The sequence below is a fragment of the Colias eurytheme genome, chromosome 7, assembly GCF_061535395.1.
Source record: "Colias eurytheme isolate Ceu_HAF_F1 chromosome 7, ilColEury1 Martin Lab GWU primary, whole genome shotgun sequence".
NCBI classification, from domain to species: domain Eukaryota; kingdom Metazoa; phylum Arthropoda; class Insecta; order Lepidoptera; family Pieridae; genus Colias; species Colias eurytheme.
Genome location: NC_142986.1, coordinates 10,216,141 through 10,232,191, shown reverse-complemented (window position 1 = coordinate 10,232,191; position 16,051 = coordinate 10,216,141). Strand labels below are relative to the sequence as shown.

At 36.0% G+C, this 16,051-nt stretch overlaps 1 protein-coding gene across 1 annotated transcript in view; it reads left to right on the top strand.

Moving 5' to 3' along the window:
* Window positions 1–1,077: 1,077 nt before the first annotated feature.
* The window catches only part of LOC149907303 (dopamine D2-like receptor), a 60,638-nt gene continuing 45,664 nt past the window's right edge, over window positions 1,078–16,051 (top strand). The window contains exon 1 of the mRNA XM_090103776.1: window positions 1,078–1,410. Coding sequence (XP_089959902.1) covers window positions 1,078–1,410 — 333 coding nt within the window. The remainder of the gene's footprint in view (window positions 1,411–16,051) is intronic.

Here is a 16,051-nt window from a genome sequence, read left to right as displayed (position 1 = left end):
TAAATAGATAATCGCGTTAAGCCGTTAACCATCGGACAATATAAAAGTATTACAAAAAATTACACTTCAATGATGAAAAATCTTCAACCCACGCAATTACAACGCACCAAATTACTTATTAATTTTTACGAAATAAATAATAATACTTGAGTGATTACATCGCGTAGGTATTGTTAAAAATTATTACTGTCGAAATTAATTCGACTCTTATACCACCAACCAATTGAATAAATTTAAAAACACTCCAATAGGCACAAATAATTCAATTCATCTCGACGGATATATTTACCCCACGAATTACGAACAAATACAATATCACAACACAAATTCAATTATCATGCCTCGTTTGGCAAAGATGGATTCCTTATTATAAATTCAGAATAAATATAAACGGAATAAACGTCAATACGTCAACGTTCTTTTGGCGCGAATTTATTTAATTTAATTTTATAAAGATCTGTGCGCGCGGGAAATTTCTTTTTTTATGACGACTATTGACTGAGAGAGCCGTTATTAAGAAAAATTGATTTCAATAAAGCTCCGTTTAGATTTTATTGGTGATATTAAGATGAAGAATGCGGCTTCATTGAGACGACTAATGCAAGGAATTTAATAAGCTTCATTTCTTGTATCACAGGATTATTGAATGCTAGCTGTGCTCCGCGGTTTTACCCGCAGTGATCCGCTCCTGTTGGTCTTAGCGTCATGATATATTATAGCCTATATATAACCTTCCTCGATAAATGGGCTATCTAGCACCGAAATAATTTTTCAATCGGACCAGCAGTTCCTGAGATCAGCGAGTCCAAACAAACAAACTCTTCAGCTTTATAATATTAGTATAGATTACATGATTATAAATATATTATTAAGAGGGATTTATTAGTAGGAACATGTACCCACAATTATTATAAGCATGACATATGATCTAAAACCTTTACTAATCAACATTTTGTTCCAGGTCCGCGGTTTCAAAATGGATGACGCCAGACCTCGCGGCGGAGTACGCGCGAACAATTTTGACCATCCAGTCAGAAACGACCGAATCACATAAATCAAAATGTACAACTCCGTAAAATGGAGAGAACAAAACCCATATTATGCACGACGAATTCAACGTATACGGATCACAATCGAACGTTTTTGAACGAAACATATTTAAATTTCACATTTGACAGCTTCGTGTTTGACAGAAATGACAGTTCGGGTTTGACAGATGGTGTGTATAATCTGTGGGCGTTGACGTTGATAGTGTTCCCATTGTTAACGCTGTTTGGTAATGTGTTGGTGATTTTAAGTGTGGCAAGGGAAAAGAGTTTACAGACCGCTACAAATTATTTCATAGTTAGTTTGGCTGTTGCGGACCTTTTAGTCGCAGTTGTTGTGATGCCATTTGGAGTATATTATTTGGTGAGTTTAGTATTAACTACGTAATATTTCCAAGTTATATTTTATATGGTTTCAGTAATTATGTAATAGATCTCGCAAGTATTATTAGCGGCACACAGGACCTTGAAGAGATAACTTATGAGGTACTAGCTGTTGCCCGCGACTTCGTCCGCGATTACGTCGTTTTTCGTCATTCGTCGTTTAAAAAAAATACGTGACACTTTATTTTTGAATGTTCTTAATTGTCTCTTATAAAAATAAACTACATTAAAATTGAATACTCTGATAAGAAAATCTTAAAATCGGAGGACATCGAAAATCTGAGGAAAACATGAATTTGATTTAAATTCTACATTACTTAGTAATTCAAATAATAATCTAAATTAAATGTAGATTAACAGTTTGAGCGCATCATTATATAATATGTACCTAAGTATTAAATTACGTTAGTTTACATAGTAATTTTACTAAAAACACGATGACTTTCTTTCGCGCTCGGTACAACAAACTAAGCATGTTTGTGGTACGTGGCCCGCATCACTTGACCCCCCGCGAGTTCCCCTCCGTTACTATGCGAAAATACATTCGTCGCCCTACTGTAGGAAAAATTGTAATATTTTAAATTCGAGAAATATTGATTTCTTGTATTCGACTATTCGTTGTAGTCGAATACAAAATATATTTGAAGAAACTTAGGTTGGCCTTCAGGCAAAAGGGATCCTATCAAATGATAAACTTGACCTTGTATCTTAAAAGTAAGCATGAAAGGATCCTCTGATAATTGTTGAGCACCAAAGGTTCATTTAAAACGCACTACTATAAGAGCGAATATTGTCTAAGAACTGTTTAGATTGCACATGTTCCTCTAAAAGTAGTGATTTCAAAGGTTCTGGTGTATCTTCAAACGAAAGCCGACTCCTTACTCCTCTTTAAAGTATTACAAAAAGAACATACTACGATAATATCGCCTATACAGAAGATGATCTGTAATCAATTGTGAGGTTATAAGCAAACCCACTTTTATATTTGTCGGACCACACCACCGAATTCGTAGATTGATCTTCTATGTTTACCTCTTAAGTCATTAAGACTGTCGAAATCTGTCTACAGTAAGACGGGCCTCTCGCTATTCGTCCGTTTCAAGAGACCAAAATATAGTTTCAATTCTTAATCTTTCATTAAACAAACTTATTAATCGTACTTGTCTCAAATAATGGTAATATTCGCGTCCCTACTCTAGTCATTGCTTATGCTCATGTTCATCTTCAAGAGATCGAATAATATTATGGTGCACCCTATCATTTGTCAATCGGTCTTCATATTGAATAAAAGTTTCAGATTATCGAGATAAAATATGCCATTTGCGATCAGCTGTGAGACGTTATACCCTCTCAGTGAAGGTTTCGGTCTCACAGGATAGTACATGCCGTTCGCGGTCAGCTGTGAGCCGCAATTCTCGTTGTGAAGCGGTTTCAGGTTCTCGGCATAACACAATATGTTGTTTTCGGTCAATAGTAAGCCTCTTACATCTAACGATCCTTGAGAACTCTTATTTCTCATTTTCTTAGCTTTGCTCGAATTTCGATATAAAGATTTTTTAGGTGGCACTGATGCGAGTAAATAAAAATTAAGTTAAAACGGACTGAGAGTGTTATAATCATCAATCATCATCATCATCAATACATATAATAAAATTGTGGAAAAGCGATGTCTGTACAATGAAAATATGTAGAAAAAAATTAGCAGGTGTTATTATTAAATCGATCTTGAACCCAAAACTGTAGTTAAAAATTTTTTTGTCTGTTTGTCTGTATGTTTGTGCACGCTAATCTCAGAAACGACTTATCCGATTTAGATGCGGTTTTCACTAATGTATTGTGGTAATCTTCATTTAACAGTTAGTGTTTATTTCATGTCAATCGGTTCATAAATAAAAAAGTTATGACAATTTATAAGTAATCACGGCGAACATTTGCTAAGGCATTCTATTGTACATTGTACAGTGTACGATAAAACGTAATTTATCTGTTATACGCTACAGTTATTCCTTTACATGTCCAGATGATCATATCAAAATTCCCCAAGGGTTTGGGGGTAAGCTGAGGTAGTAGGGGGGGCGGGGTCAAATTAACATTATGGTTACTTCTAATAGGTAAATTTTCCACACAAAATGTCCTTTAAATTATGTCGTATTATATTTTTAACCCCCGACGCAAAAAGACGGGTGTTATGTGTTTGACTGCTATGTATTTCTGTGTGTGTGTGTGTGTCTGTCTATGGCACCGTAGCTGGCTAACAGGTAAACCGAATTAGATGCGGCTTTTTTTTGTTAGGCAGCATATTTTCCGACGCTGGTTCTTAGATAAATTGTATCGAAATCGGTTCATCCACTTATTATACCTACATAGGGGTAAAAGTGGGAATGAAAAAAATGATATAATAATTTATTTTTAAAGATCTTTGGGAAGTTTATGAAATTATTTATTCCTTTTTCTATACACTTTTCTTCGTCTAAACGGTTAAGTTACGTGCTCCCTCTCTCTCTCTTCAGCCTTTAGTTACGTGCGTGAGACAGGAAACATCTAATTTGGATTTGTTGCTGGATTTGATAAAAATTGAGTATCGATTAAGCTGATCAGTGGCTACACCATACATTATTAAAAACATCCATTTAAGAAAGGAAGGAAATAGAATTTGCTCCTCTCCCCCCCTGGTTCCTAAAAAATAATATGACATAATTTAAAAGAAATTTTACGTAGAATTAGTTAGGCATTTCTTTTTTGATTTTCGATATTATATACTAATCATAATTTTTAATTACAATATTATGTAGTAACTATTTGGTATAGGTTAGGCATTTCATTTCTTGATTTTCTTTAATAAGTTGGTACGTAAGTTTTTTAGCTCAGTTTAGTAAGAAATTTTAATAACAATTCTTTTAATTATTTATGGTAGTACGTATTTACTCAATAATTGTATGATAAGCAGTAATTCAGCATGGGCGTAGCCACGGTGGGGCTGGGTGGGGCGCTTACCCTGGCTTTGATCTGGTAGGTACCAATTGTGAAGGGGAGTGGGCGTGGGCGTTGGCATGGGCCTGGGAGTGGGCGTGGGAGTGGAAGCATGAAAATAAAAACAATTATTGTTGCCCCACCCTGAGCCCATGGTCATAGGTCCCATAGTCACTATTCCACGCGGACGAAGTCGCGGGCACAGCTAGTAGACAAATATAATCAGAAAGCTTTGAACTCCTAAGCTCAACCATAAAAGATAGACATTACTTAATTATGATGTCGGGAGATATTTTTTATATAATATGGAGAACATTTCTTTCATACTTATAATTGTACCAAGTTTCGTTTAAATCCGTCGAGTAGTTTTTGTTTCTATAACGGTTATACAGACAGACAGACGGACAAAAATTTTTGGCGTCAGTGTCGATCCCTAATCACCTCGTGATAGTTATTTAGGAAATATATTTCATGTACAGAATTGACCTCTACAGATTTAATATAAGTATTATTCATATAATTAGATGCCAATTTCCATGTAACGTTAAATTCGACTATACAATAACTAACAGACAACGCAGGTTACTCTCGTTTCCGTAAGTTGAGGCGGCTACATATTCGGTCCTCATAACTTCACTTTTTGTGAACGAAACGACAGCGCGATTTAATTCGATGCCAACACCATCAAAAAAAGGAAATATTTTTAATTGTGAAAAAATATTATGATTTACACTATAAATACTATTTTAACATTAACACAAAATATAAGACTGTGAGTGTGTAAAAATAAATCCAGCTAGTTTCACATCAAACTTATGTTTTTAATTAGGTATACGACATGAAAATATATTAATTACCAAGCAATAATCATACAGGTAAATACTGAACAAAAGTATTAACAGTCAAAGTATATTTTTACTTACAACATGTAAATGATGAAGGAATAATAATTATCAACGAACTAACCTTTTTGTATTATTGTTTATAAATATAAATTCATAAACAATAAATTTATAAAGAATAGAAAAAATTCGACCACTAAAGAATGCTGGTTCGAGTCCCGCCTCGTTATCGAATTTTTAAAACACGAAGATTTTTAAAAATGTAACCAATAAACACAATCAATATTAGATTAACTGTAATGGTGTCTAGTTTGACTTAAAATAATAAACATCTACCCTCACTTTTAAAAATGTAGTATATTCACACGAATTATAAGCGCACCTTATAGGGAAGGGAAGATATGGGTTAAAGAGTTAAATAAATAAATAACATAATTTAAATTATTAATTTTTAACATTGTGTTCAGTAGTGTTAACATGTAAATTGATTTGATTTTTACGAAATCTCATAGATGGCGCTGTTTCAAATTTGTATACTAATAAATTCATTAAACTGATTCTCTGCCCAAATTACGTAAATGACATAGTTTTTATTGTGTAAAGCTAGATAATAGCATGGCTTACCCGAAACCAACATTTAAACATGAGTCTTTAGATTGTACGCTGTCGTAATACACGGAATACGTAAGAAAAAAAAAGGTTCACAGCTCCTCCCCCGGAGGTGATAGCATGATAATATGTTTAAAAAAGCCTCACCCGACCTGTTAGTAATATTCATGCAAAATTTGAAGTCAATCTATGCAGTACTTTTCGAGATTAGCCTGGACAAACATACAGACAAACAGACAAACAGACAAACAGACAAACAGACAAAAATTCTAAAAACTATGTTTTTGGCTTCTATATCGATTATAGATCATGGATTATGTATTCTTTTAAAAAAATATTCAATGTACAGTTTTGACTTTCCTACGATTTTATTATATGTATAAGATGAATAATTAGGCCGCCTTCTGTATTACTTTTCTTATAATAAGGTTTGTTTCACTGCATGGTAATTTAAGTTGCCAGCACAAAAAAGGATCGAAATAAATAATGAAATTTACAGAAAACAACAAAAAATAGGATGAAATCTGAATGACGCGCTTAATTTATTTTTCCCCTTAATTTATTTAAAGATAAATAATTAAATGATATTTTTCATATTCTTAACTATAATATAATCGTAAATGATTCATTATGTGTGTAATTATAAGTTTGATGTCAAACTTCTGCGTTGGTGGTACCGCAGCAAAGTTACCTCTCCTAATTCGTGATTAAGCATGTTCGACTAACAAGTTGGTACTAATATGAATAGTTTTATTTCCAATTATTATGATTAATCTAATGTACGAAAGTTCTTAATTAGGTATTCATTTGTTCATAATAATTGGTCATAATTAGGTAGAGTCATGAAGAATGCGATGGTAGTGCTAGTATTCAGAATACTATGCTATACTATACAGTGGTTATAATTATTATTATAGTTATATTGAAGTATGTTTGTTCTATTTTCATGCCAATCTCAATCTTTAACCATTAGAAATTATATTATACTTTTGACCAGACGGAGAAAATAGGTACTTGATGCAGCGTAAAATAGAAGATAGAGTCTATCTTAATAAATGTCTATCTGCTAGACATTTATTTACCTATTTAATGTAAAATAGCTGCAAAACAAAGCTGAATCATGAAGCAATTCTGTTACTGAAGCTAAACAGTCCTTAATACTTCCTTAACAATTGTAATCTTCCATAGATTTAGCAAATATTCAGTCAATCAGACACCAACGATCCGAGTCACGTACACAATCGTCGCATTTATAACCATTATCCATAAAAAACAATCGCCATTTCGTTGGCACATGCTGAAGAGACAGGTCAGGGTGTATTTACATCAAACGAACATAGAGCTAGAGCTAGAGCAAGAGCATTATTTCGTGGTCTTTTAGTGTAAACGAAAACTCGTATTCAGTGTTGTTCAGTATTAGAACATTGCATAGAATCTTTTTGAAGGCACTAAGAACAACGAAAGAATGCTCTACGTCTGTTTACATTTACAGAATTTGACATAGTGGGGTTAGAATGAGCATTAGCTCGTTTGGTGTAATTGCACGGTAAAATATCACGAAAGAATGCTCTTGTTCTAGCTCTGCTCTATGTTCGTTTGATGTAAAAACACCGTTAAGGGCTTGGTCTAGTAGTGCAAACAAATGCATCCTGTCATCCTATATGTAAATAATACAAATGTACTAAGGGAAAGTTGCTCCACTTAATTTTTAAAAATTAAATCATTCGTATAATTTAATATTCGTAATAAGTACCAAAAATGACAATTTGAAACAATTTTCGTGAAAATTACACCGGGTGATTTTTTTTATCAGTACACAAAATTTGTGAATACTTTCTATTGATATCTTCAACTTCATGTTTATATAAGTGATCAACTTTTACAAAGAAATTTGGACGAAATATAAAAAAAATAAGCTTTCCATACAAAATGCATAACTCTATACATTTTTTTCGACCTAAGTTTCTTAGTGAAAGTTGTTCAGTTTAACTAATAAAACGGATAAACAAATTTTGTATATAATAAAAAAAATGTAATGTTTGTGTTAAAAAATTATAAAATAGAAAAATACGCAAATGAAAACAAAAGATATTTATTTCTGACTAGCTTCCGCCCGCGACTCCGTCCGCGCGGATGTCAGTCTTCGCGTCTTCTAGAGATTTATTATATTATGTATAATATATAGATTTATATTTATAAACCTAATAAATCTTTTGCTAGCATTCTGATGCTTTATCGGTTGCACTGGATTTATCTCTTTTTTTTCAATCGCTTGAATGATATAGGATGGGTCCTTGATGGGCATCGAATGCTGAAGTCTCGAATCAATCAATTCTGACAGTAGGCAATTTATGTAAAATCTTGATAATGGTCCATCATTTTATTTTGCCTAAACGTTACATACTTTTTTATATATTCTATTTTTAACGAATGATTCACTCCAGTCCAAACAGCAAATAAGCAGACTTCTGCTTCTGCAACGTTTAGTTGTCCCTGAATTTGGAAAAAATGGTCATGATTGAACATACCTGACTATTTTTAAGTCATATATGTTCAATACTACACTATAACACAATAACACTTCTATGACAAAAGTGTTATTTTTTGCATTGTATTTCAAATATTAATTTTTTTAACCGCATCTTCCGCATTCATGTCTTTTGCCGGAATTAGACATTTAACTTCTACTAGTCCCATTTTCCCTTTTTGGTATGGGAGTGTATAAAGTAAATTTTTTAGATATTTCTCGTTATACTTTTAAAAAGTTATTATTGTCATTTTGCTCATTAGGTAAAGTAATTTCGATATCAGTTTTAAGTTTTTTGATACCTGCAATAATAACGTCATAATCGCCTGCACATACTTATCGATTACACCCTGTATACAATCCACCATCCACATTCATAATGTTTTCCTGTCCTCCTCTCCTTTACGCTGTTCACCGATACATTTTAAATGAGTAAATCTGCTACCACTGAAGGATGTTTCATTGTGATCAGCAAATTTTCACCACTGTTGTCGATTATTTGTTTTTCATTTTTAATCAGCAATTGGGAATCATCAGTTTTGTTTTTTGCAGATTGGTGATGTACCCTAACAATACGTCGAAAAGGGAAACCATCAACGAATTATCGTTTTCGTCCTCTTTTTTTATTCTTCGCGTCTCTGTTACTTCTGTTTGTTGAGTTCTCAACACCCACTGAATTTTCTATGTTATTGTGATCTTCCATTACATCTGAGTTTTGATGATGTGATGATAATCCATTCATTTTAATATTGGTACTTAGAGTTGGTAGACTAAACTAGAAATGGCGGACTAAATTTGTCAGCGCGTCTGTAAGATCAGAATATAAAACCAACATCCTGTATTTAAGTTACAAAATTAATAATCAAACAACATGCCGCTACGTTGAAAATGACTAGAAGAAAAAATTTAAACACCTCGGATCAATTTTGGAGTAAACAAATCATTTTCCCCTTATGGGGATTTCCCCGGATGAACTTGGGAAGTTCAAGTTCTCAATACAAGTTTATATTATATTTCGTATTTCTCAAACGAAAAATAAAAATTTTTGGAACTTCAAACAAATTATATTATAAGAAAATTTATGAGCTTACTTTAGTTTTAAACAAATATACATCCCTTTACTGACACCCCGTAAAATAAAGAAATTGTTGCCAATCACCTTTGCAATCTATTTGGTTTCATTAACTTTATGTTCGAAGATAATTTTTTTTCTAGTAGTTACACGCGTATTTTTTTCGTTTATTTTCCATATCGAAATCAAATGTTTAAAAATACGAATATTTGCACAAAACTAAGATAAAAATAATCAATTAACAAAAATATTAAATTTAATGAAGTAGAGCAACTTTCACTTCGGTATGAAGGAAAATCGAGCGTAGAGCACACGTCAGAACGCTCCGGCCCAAGGAGCGCGACTAAAGAAATTCGCTAGGATTTTTCCTAATTATTTTAAATATTTTTTTAATAATTAAAGAATTATCAAAATTCTAAAAAAAATTTTTTTAAAGGATTAATACTCATCGGTCTTCAACCAACTCGAATAAATTAATGGAAAAAATAACTTTTAGCAGTATTTATCAATAGATTTTGTAAGGCAAAAAATGGGAAATTTAATGAATTTATAACGTTCTAATTAAGAAAATCATAAGTTTTTCGGCAATTGTATTCAGCAGTTTTTAATAACGACTATATAAGGATAATAATGCGCTGATCAGATTGTGTAAATTGTAATCGGTTGCAACGTAGTGAGTGCACAAACTTAGCTCGAAATGTCTTTGGGGGAAAGAGACTTATCTTGAAGGCCTGATTAAGGTAAAATAAAGTAACTTTATAAATGTGAAAAAATTCACGCGCATTGCGTATATAACACTAATTGATAAACAAGAAAAAAAAAATCAGTTTATCATTTCATTAGCCGGGAAAAAATTGTCAAATAACTTGTTGAAAACGCAATTTTGCTAGACTGCAGCCTTAAGTGACTTTCAGGAACATGCTCGAACGTTGTGACATACGTTATTTTCGATGCAATTTGGCGGAAGATTGCTTATTTATTTCACCCTACCTGTTTCACACGATTTCACCCTTAAGCTAGTATTTCTATAGCTTATGTGTTATTCTAGAAAATAAGGTACATCGCTGCGAAGAATCGTTTAAATCCGAACAGTGAGTTTTCGCATGATAATGTACCAAACATAGTGCCATACTGTATATTTTGTGTTTATGTTATAAGTAGGACTACTCTCTCTCTCAGCTAAGAATACCAATAAATAATAAGACATCTGTTATTACATAAGAATCAAGAATGTAACTTTCTTCTGATGATAGAGTTTTCGAAATAGGCCAAACGCAAACTAACACACAATTAAAACTTTCAAATTTAAGTACTTGCCTTTATTTTTCCTGAAAAGATAAATCGTAATGTAATATAGAAATCTTTTCGTGACTTATAGATATATAAAAGTAAATTGGACAAATATTTTCGAGGGCAGATTTAAGATGAAAATAAACTTACACGTTAATCGTGCCTAAATTTTGTGTAAAATCCATTATATTTAAATTGGATACATGAAAAATATATCCAAAAATCACGATTCTTATATAAAACACACGCGATGGTCCGGCATTTATGATATTATTCTGTCATAATTCAGTTTATAAAAGGTAAAATAATACGTTTCTAACACGCTATTCTCCGATGCCTTATTCTGCTGTTATATGGTAAAAAATGCATTGTAATACTATCAATTTAGGTTAACATTTACAGTATCATAATATTTTTATTAAGAGAGAACGAAACAGGATAATATTATATATAATTAAGAGGTAAGATAATATGATCTTTTCTTTTGTTCACCTGACAATATAGCACACGCTTTTAAATTTTTTATTACCTATAGGTATTGTTTTTTTTTTCAAATGAAATAAAAATAATAAAATATAGAAATAGATCGATAGATACCAAAAAAATGCTAACGAGTTTGTTTTTGTAATAACGGTAGTTTAGAATAAGTAACAAATTAATTATTATGGTTGAGGGTAAATCAGTTTCTTTGTAATAAACCAGTCTGTCGTTGAAGCCCGCCTTTCATTTACGTATCATTGGCGACGAGGCAGGATTTTTTTTTTTCTTTGTGTTTAAACTGTTTGTTCTTCGCGAAATCCAAGATGCCTATCGGTAAAATAGAACCTTTCAATTTGAGTTCGAAGCAGTGGCCTGCGTATATACGACGAGTAAATCAGTACATTAAATTGAACGAAATTGGTGACGATTTAAAGGTGTCCATGTTGATAACGGTCGTGGGCGAAGAAACATACGCGTTGATGTGCGATCTATGTGCTCCGAGTTTTCCTGAAAATAAAACTTATGAACAATTAATACAAATCGTGACGGAACATTTGGAACCTCAGCGCTCCGAAATCGCCGAGAGACACGTGTTTCGATTGCGGCGTCAGCGTGCCGGCGAATCGCTCACCGAGTACCTACAAGCGTTAAAGCATCTCGCGGCTACTTGCAATTTTGGTAAATGCAGTTCGTGTTCAACTCTGGAGGAGAACCTGCGCGATCAATTCGTGTCGGGACTATCGAACGATGCGATGCGCTCCAGAATATTCGCCGAGAAAAAAATTCAGTACAGGGAGGCCGTGGAACTCGCGCTAGCTTTAGAGGCTGCGGAGAAGCATGCAGAAGTGAGCGGCTCCACCGGGGCTGGGACGACGGATTCAACGGCAGCGGCGAGCGGCGAGGCGGGCGAGGGCCTGCACTACGCGCGCGGCGGCGGCGGCTCGGCCGGCCAGCGCGCGCGGCCGCTGCGGGCTGCCGGCGCGCGGGGCGCGGGCCGCACGCTCGAGGCGCGGCCGGCCGCCGGCGCGGAGGCGCTCGGACACCGCGGGCGCAACTGTTGGCGCTGCGGCAAGGCGCATGCGGCAGAAAAGTGTCGGTTTAAGCATTACAACTGTGATGAGTGCGGCCAGCGGGGCCATATAAAAGTGATGTGCAAACGAGTGTCAGGTCGACAAAATTTTGTGAGCGACGAGTCGGACGACGGTTTGTACAACATCGACGTTACGACACGAGGTAACCAACCATTCTTTGTTGACTTGTTAATTGACAATAAACTTATTCAATGTGAAGTGGACACGGGCAGTCGTATTTCGGCAATAAGCGAGGATATGTATAATCGTTTGTTCTCGCATAAATTAATAAAAGCTGATAATTTAATTTTACGTTGTTATTCGGGTTCACGAATTCAATCTCTGGGTTTCATCGAGGTGGACGTACGTCTGGGCAGAGTGTATAAAAAAGAATTACGATTATATGTAATTAAACAGGGCGCACGGCCTTTATTAGGAAGAGAGTGGATGCGCGCGTTAAACATTACAGAAATCCGCCTCAATGAAATCAGTGAAGATGAATTCGTGAACCAGTTATGTAAAGAATTCCCAGAAGTATTTTGTGATAAGTTAGGCACTTGTAAACAAACAATTCGATTACGACTCGCGGATAACGAACCGGTTTACGTGCGAGCGAGACCGGTGCCGCTAGCACTGCGCGAGAGGGTTGAGAAGGAGCTAGCTCGTCTCGAGGCGGACGGCTCGATCTATCGCGTTGAATATTCAGACTACGGAACCCCAATCGTACCCGTCGTAAAAAAGAATGGGGAAATTCGAATCTGTGGTGATTACAAAATTACAATTAATCCAAAATTAAAGAGGGATTTTTATCCGTTACCGCGTATTGAAGAGTTGTTTGCTAACTTAAGGGGAGGCGAGAAATTTACAAAGATTGATTTAACGCACGCTTATGAACAGTGTATTCTTTCGGATGATTCACAACCGTACACCGCTATCACTACGCATATGGGCACGTTTGCATACCGGCGCACCCCGTACGGTTTATCTTGTATACCCGAAAAATTTCAAAAATTAATGGAAGAAACCCTCCGGGGAGTGACGGGATGTGTCGTATTTTTAGATGATATCTGTATAACGGGTTCTAATAATTCGGAACATATGAAAAATTTGAAATTAGTGCTCGAACGGTTACGGGAAATGGGGCTCACTGTTAAATTAAGTAAATGTAAATTTTTGCAAGATTATGTGAAATATTTAGGGTTTATTATAAATAAGGAGGGATTACGGCCGGATCCAGAAAAGTTGGAAGCTATTTCCAGTGCACCCACACCTAATAATGTTTCGCAACTTAAGAGTTTCCTAGGCATGCTTAACTATTACGGTCGATTTATTCCTAATTTAAGTACTATATTACAACCTTTACATAATTTATTAAAAAAAGACGTGAACTGGAAATGGGATTCAGACTGTAGGGAAGCGTTTAATGAGGCAAAGCGATCACTCTTAAATGAACGGTGTTTGGCACATTACGAGGAAGGACGCGAGTTAGTATTAGCGGTGGATAGTAGCGCGTACGGGCTGGGCGCTGTGCTGGCGCATCGCTACGCGGACGGCAGCGAGCGGCCGGTGAGCTGTGTGTCGCGCACGCTTAACTCGGCTGAACGTAATTACAGCCAACTTGACAAAGAAGCGCTCGCTATTTTGTTCGGTGTAACGAAACACCACCAGTATTTATTCGGTAGACGATTCACATTACGCACAGATCACCAACCACTAACATATATTTTTGGCAGTAAGGGCGGTATTCCGCAGACGGCAGCGAGCCGTTTGCAGCGATGGGCAGCGCGTCTGGCTGCATACGATTTTAAAATTGAATTTGTTAGGTCAGCGGACAACGGGCCGGCTGATGCGTTATCGAGGTTACCGTTAACACGAGAGGGTCGCATTACAGATTCAGTAGATTATTTAAATTTAGTTGCGGACGCATTACCTGTTTGTTACAGCGATGTCGCCGCGGAAACGGAACGTGACAACTTATTGTGTAAAATTAAGCGGTATATTCTTTTTGGCTGGCCGCTTAGTCCGAGTTGCGATGAGGAGAAACCCTATTTTGCTAGAAAACAGGATTTTGTAGTTGAACAGGGGTGCGTTATATATAAATATAGAATAGTCATTCCTTACGTTTTACAAAACAAAATTTTAGAGGAGATTCATGAGGGTCACCTTGGTATGAATAAAATGAAAACCTTATCACGAAATTATGTATATTGGGCGAGTTTAGATAAGGATATTGAAGAAACTTGTAGGTCGTGTTCGGCGTGCCGCTCGGTGCTGGACGCGCCGGCGCGCGCACAGCTGCACCCGTGGGAGTTCCCGCTGCACCCGTGGCAGCGCGTTCACGCAGATTTTGCAGATTGCGGGGGTGTACGCTATTTAATTTTAGTGGACGCACATTCTAAGTGGATTGAAGCTTATTCAATGCGGTATACGAATGCAGATTCCACTATAAAAGTTTTGCGAGGCATATTTGCAAGGTTCGGTCTACCATCGCAACTTGTAACTGATAACGGTCCACCCTTTTCTTCGTATGAGTTTAAGACTTTTTGTAAAAATAATTGTATTAGGCACACGACTTCGGCCCCTTATCGGCCACAAGGGAACGGGGCGGCGGAAAACGCCGTCAAAATAATTAAAAAAACAATTAAAAGAGCGTTATTTGAAGGCGAGGACGTGAACACAGCACTAAATAAATTTCTTTTTAAATATCGCAATTGTGAGCACGCCACGACGGGTATATCACCAGCATTAGCACTACAAGGACGACGCCTACGCAGTCGCCTGGACGCATTGGGACCCGACGTGGCGGCTGCGGTTCACGATAAACAGGAAAAGCAAATCGCGCGCAGTTCGGCGACGCTACGGGAGTTTAGCGTGGGGGATGCTGTGCTCGCGAGGGATTATAGGTCTAAGGAAGATAAGTGGGTAGAGGGCACTGTTTCTAAAAAGACAGGACCGGTTTCATATAAAATCGAGTTAGGAAACGGCATCGAGTGGCGAAGGCACGTCGATCAAATAATATCCGCGAAAAATAGGTTCTCGTTAGCACGAACAAATGCCACCTGTGCAAACGACGCGGGTGACCAGGCCATCGAGGTCGGTAAAAAACTCGAGGGGGAGACGTGGGAAGACGCAGCCAGTGGTGACGAAACAAATCACCAGTCAGAGACTGCAGGGCTGTCCCCACCGGCCCGCGTAGAGGCGGCACCAACGGCGTCGCAGGTTAGCCCTGAGACATCACAAATGTCCGCTCGTGCACTGCGTGCAATTAATCGAGCAAAAAAATTATTGTAACGAAGTGTATGTAATTTAGGTTCTAGTAGTATTTAAATATAATATTAAGTGTATGTAATTTGGGTTATGGTACTATTATGTATAGTTGTGCGATAAAGGCGTTTCCTTATGTTTATTATGTTCCAAGCTGTCTTTTAAGTTTGTATGTTAATTATTACCTACTGTTGTGTCTTTTAAGTTTGTGTGTTAATTACTTGTCCTATATTATGTTATTGTGATCTTGTTGCGGAGGAGTGTAATAACGGTAGTTTAGAATAAGTAACAAATTAATTATTATGGTTGAGGGTAAATCAGTTTCTTTGTAATAAACCAGTCTGTCGTTGAAGCCCGCCTTTCATTTACGTATCAGCTAGGTTCGAAATGAAAAAGTATGTTTCAAGTGTTGTATAATTTGTGACACATAAAATGGGAAAAATATTTTTATTGAGAGCTGACAAAGTAACGTGAGTCAACCAGTTACAACAAATTTT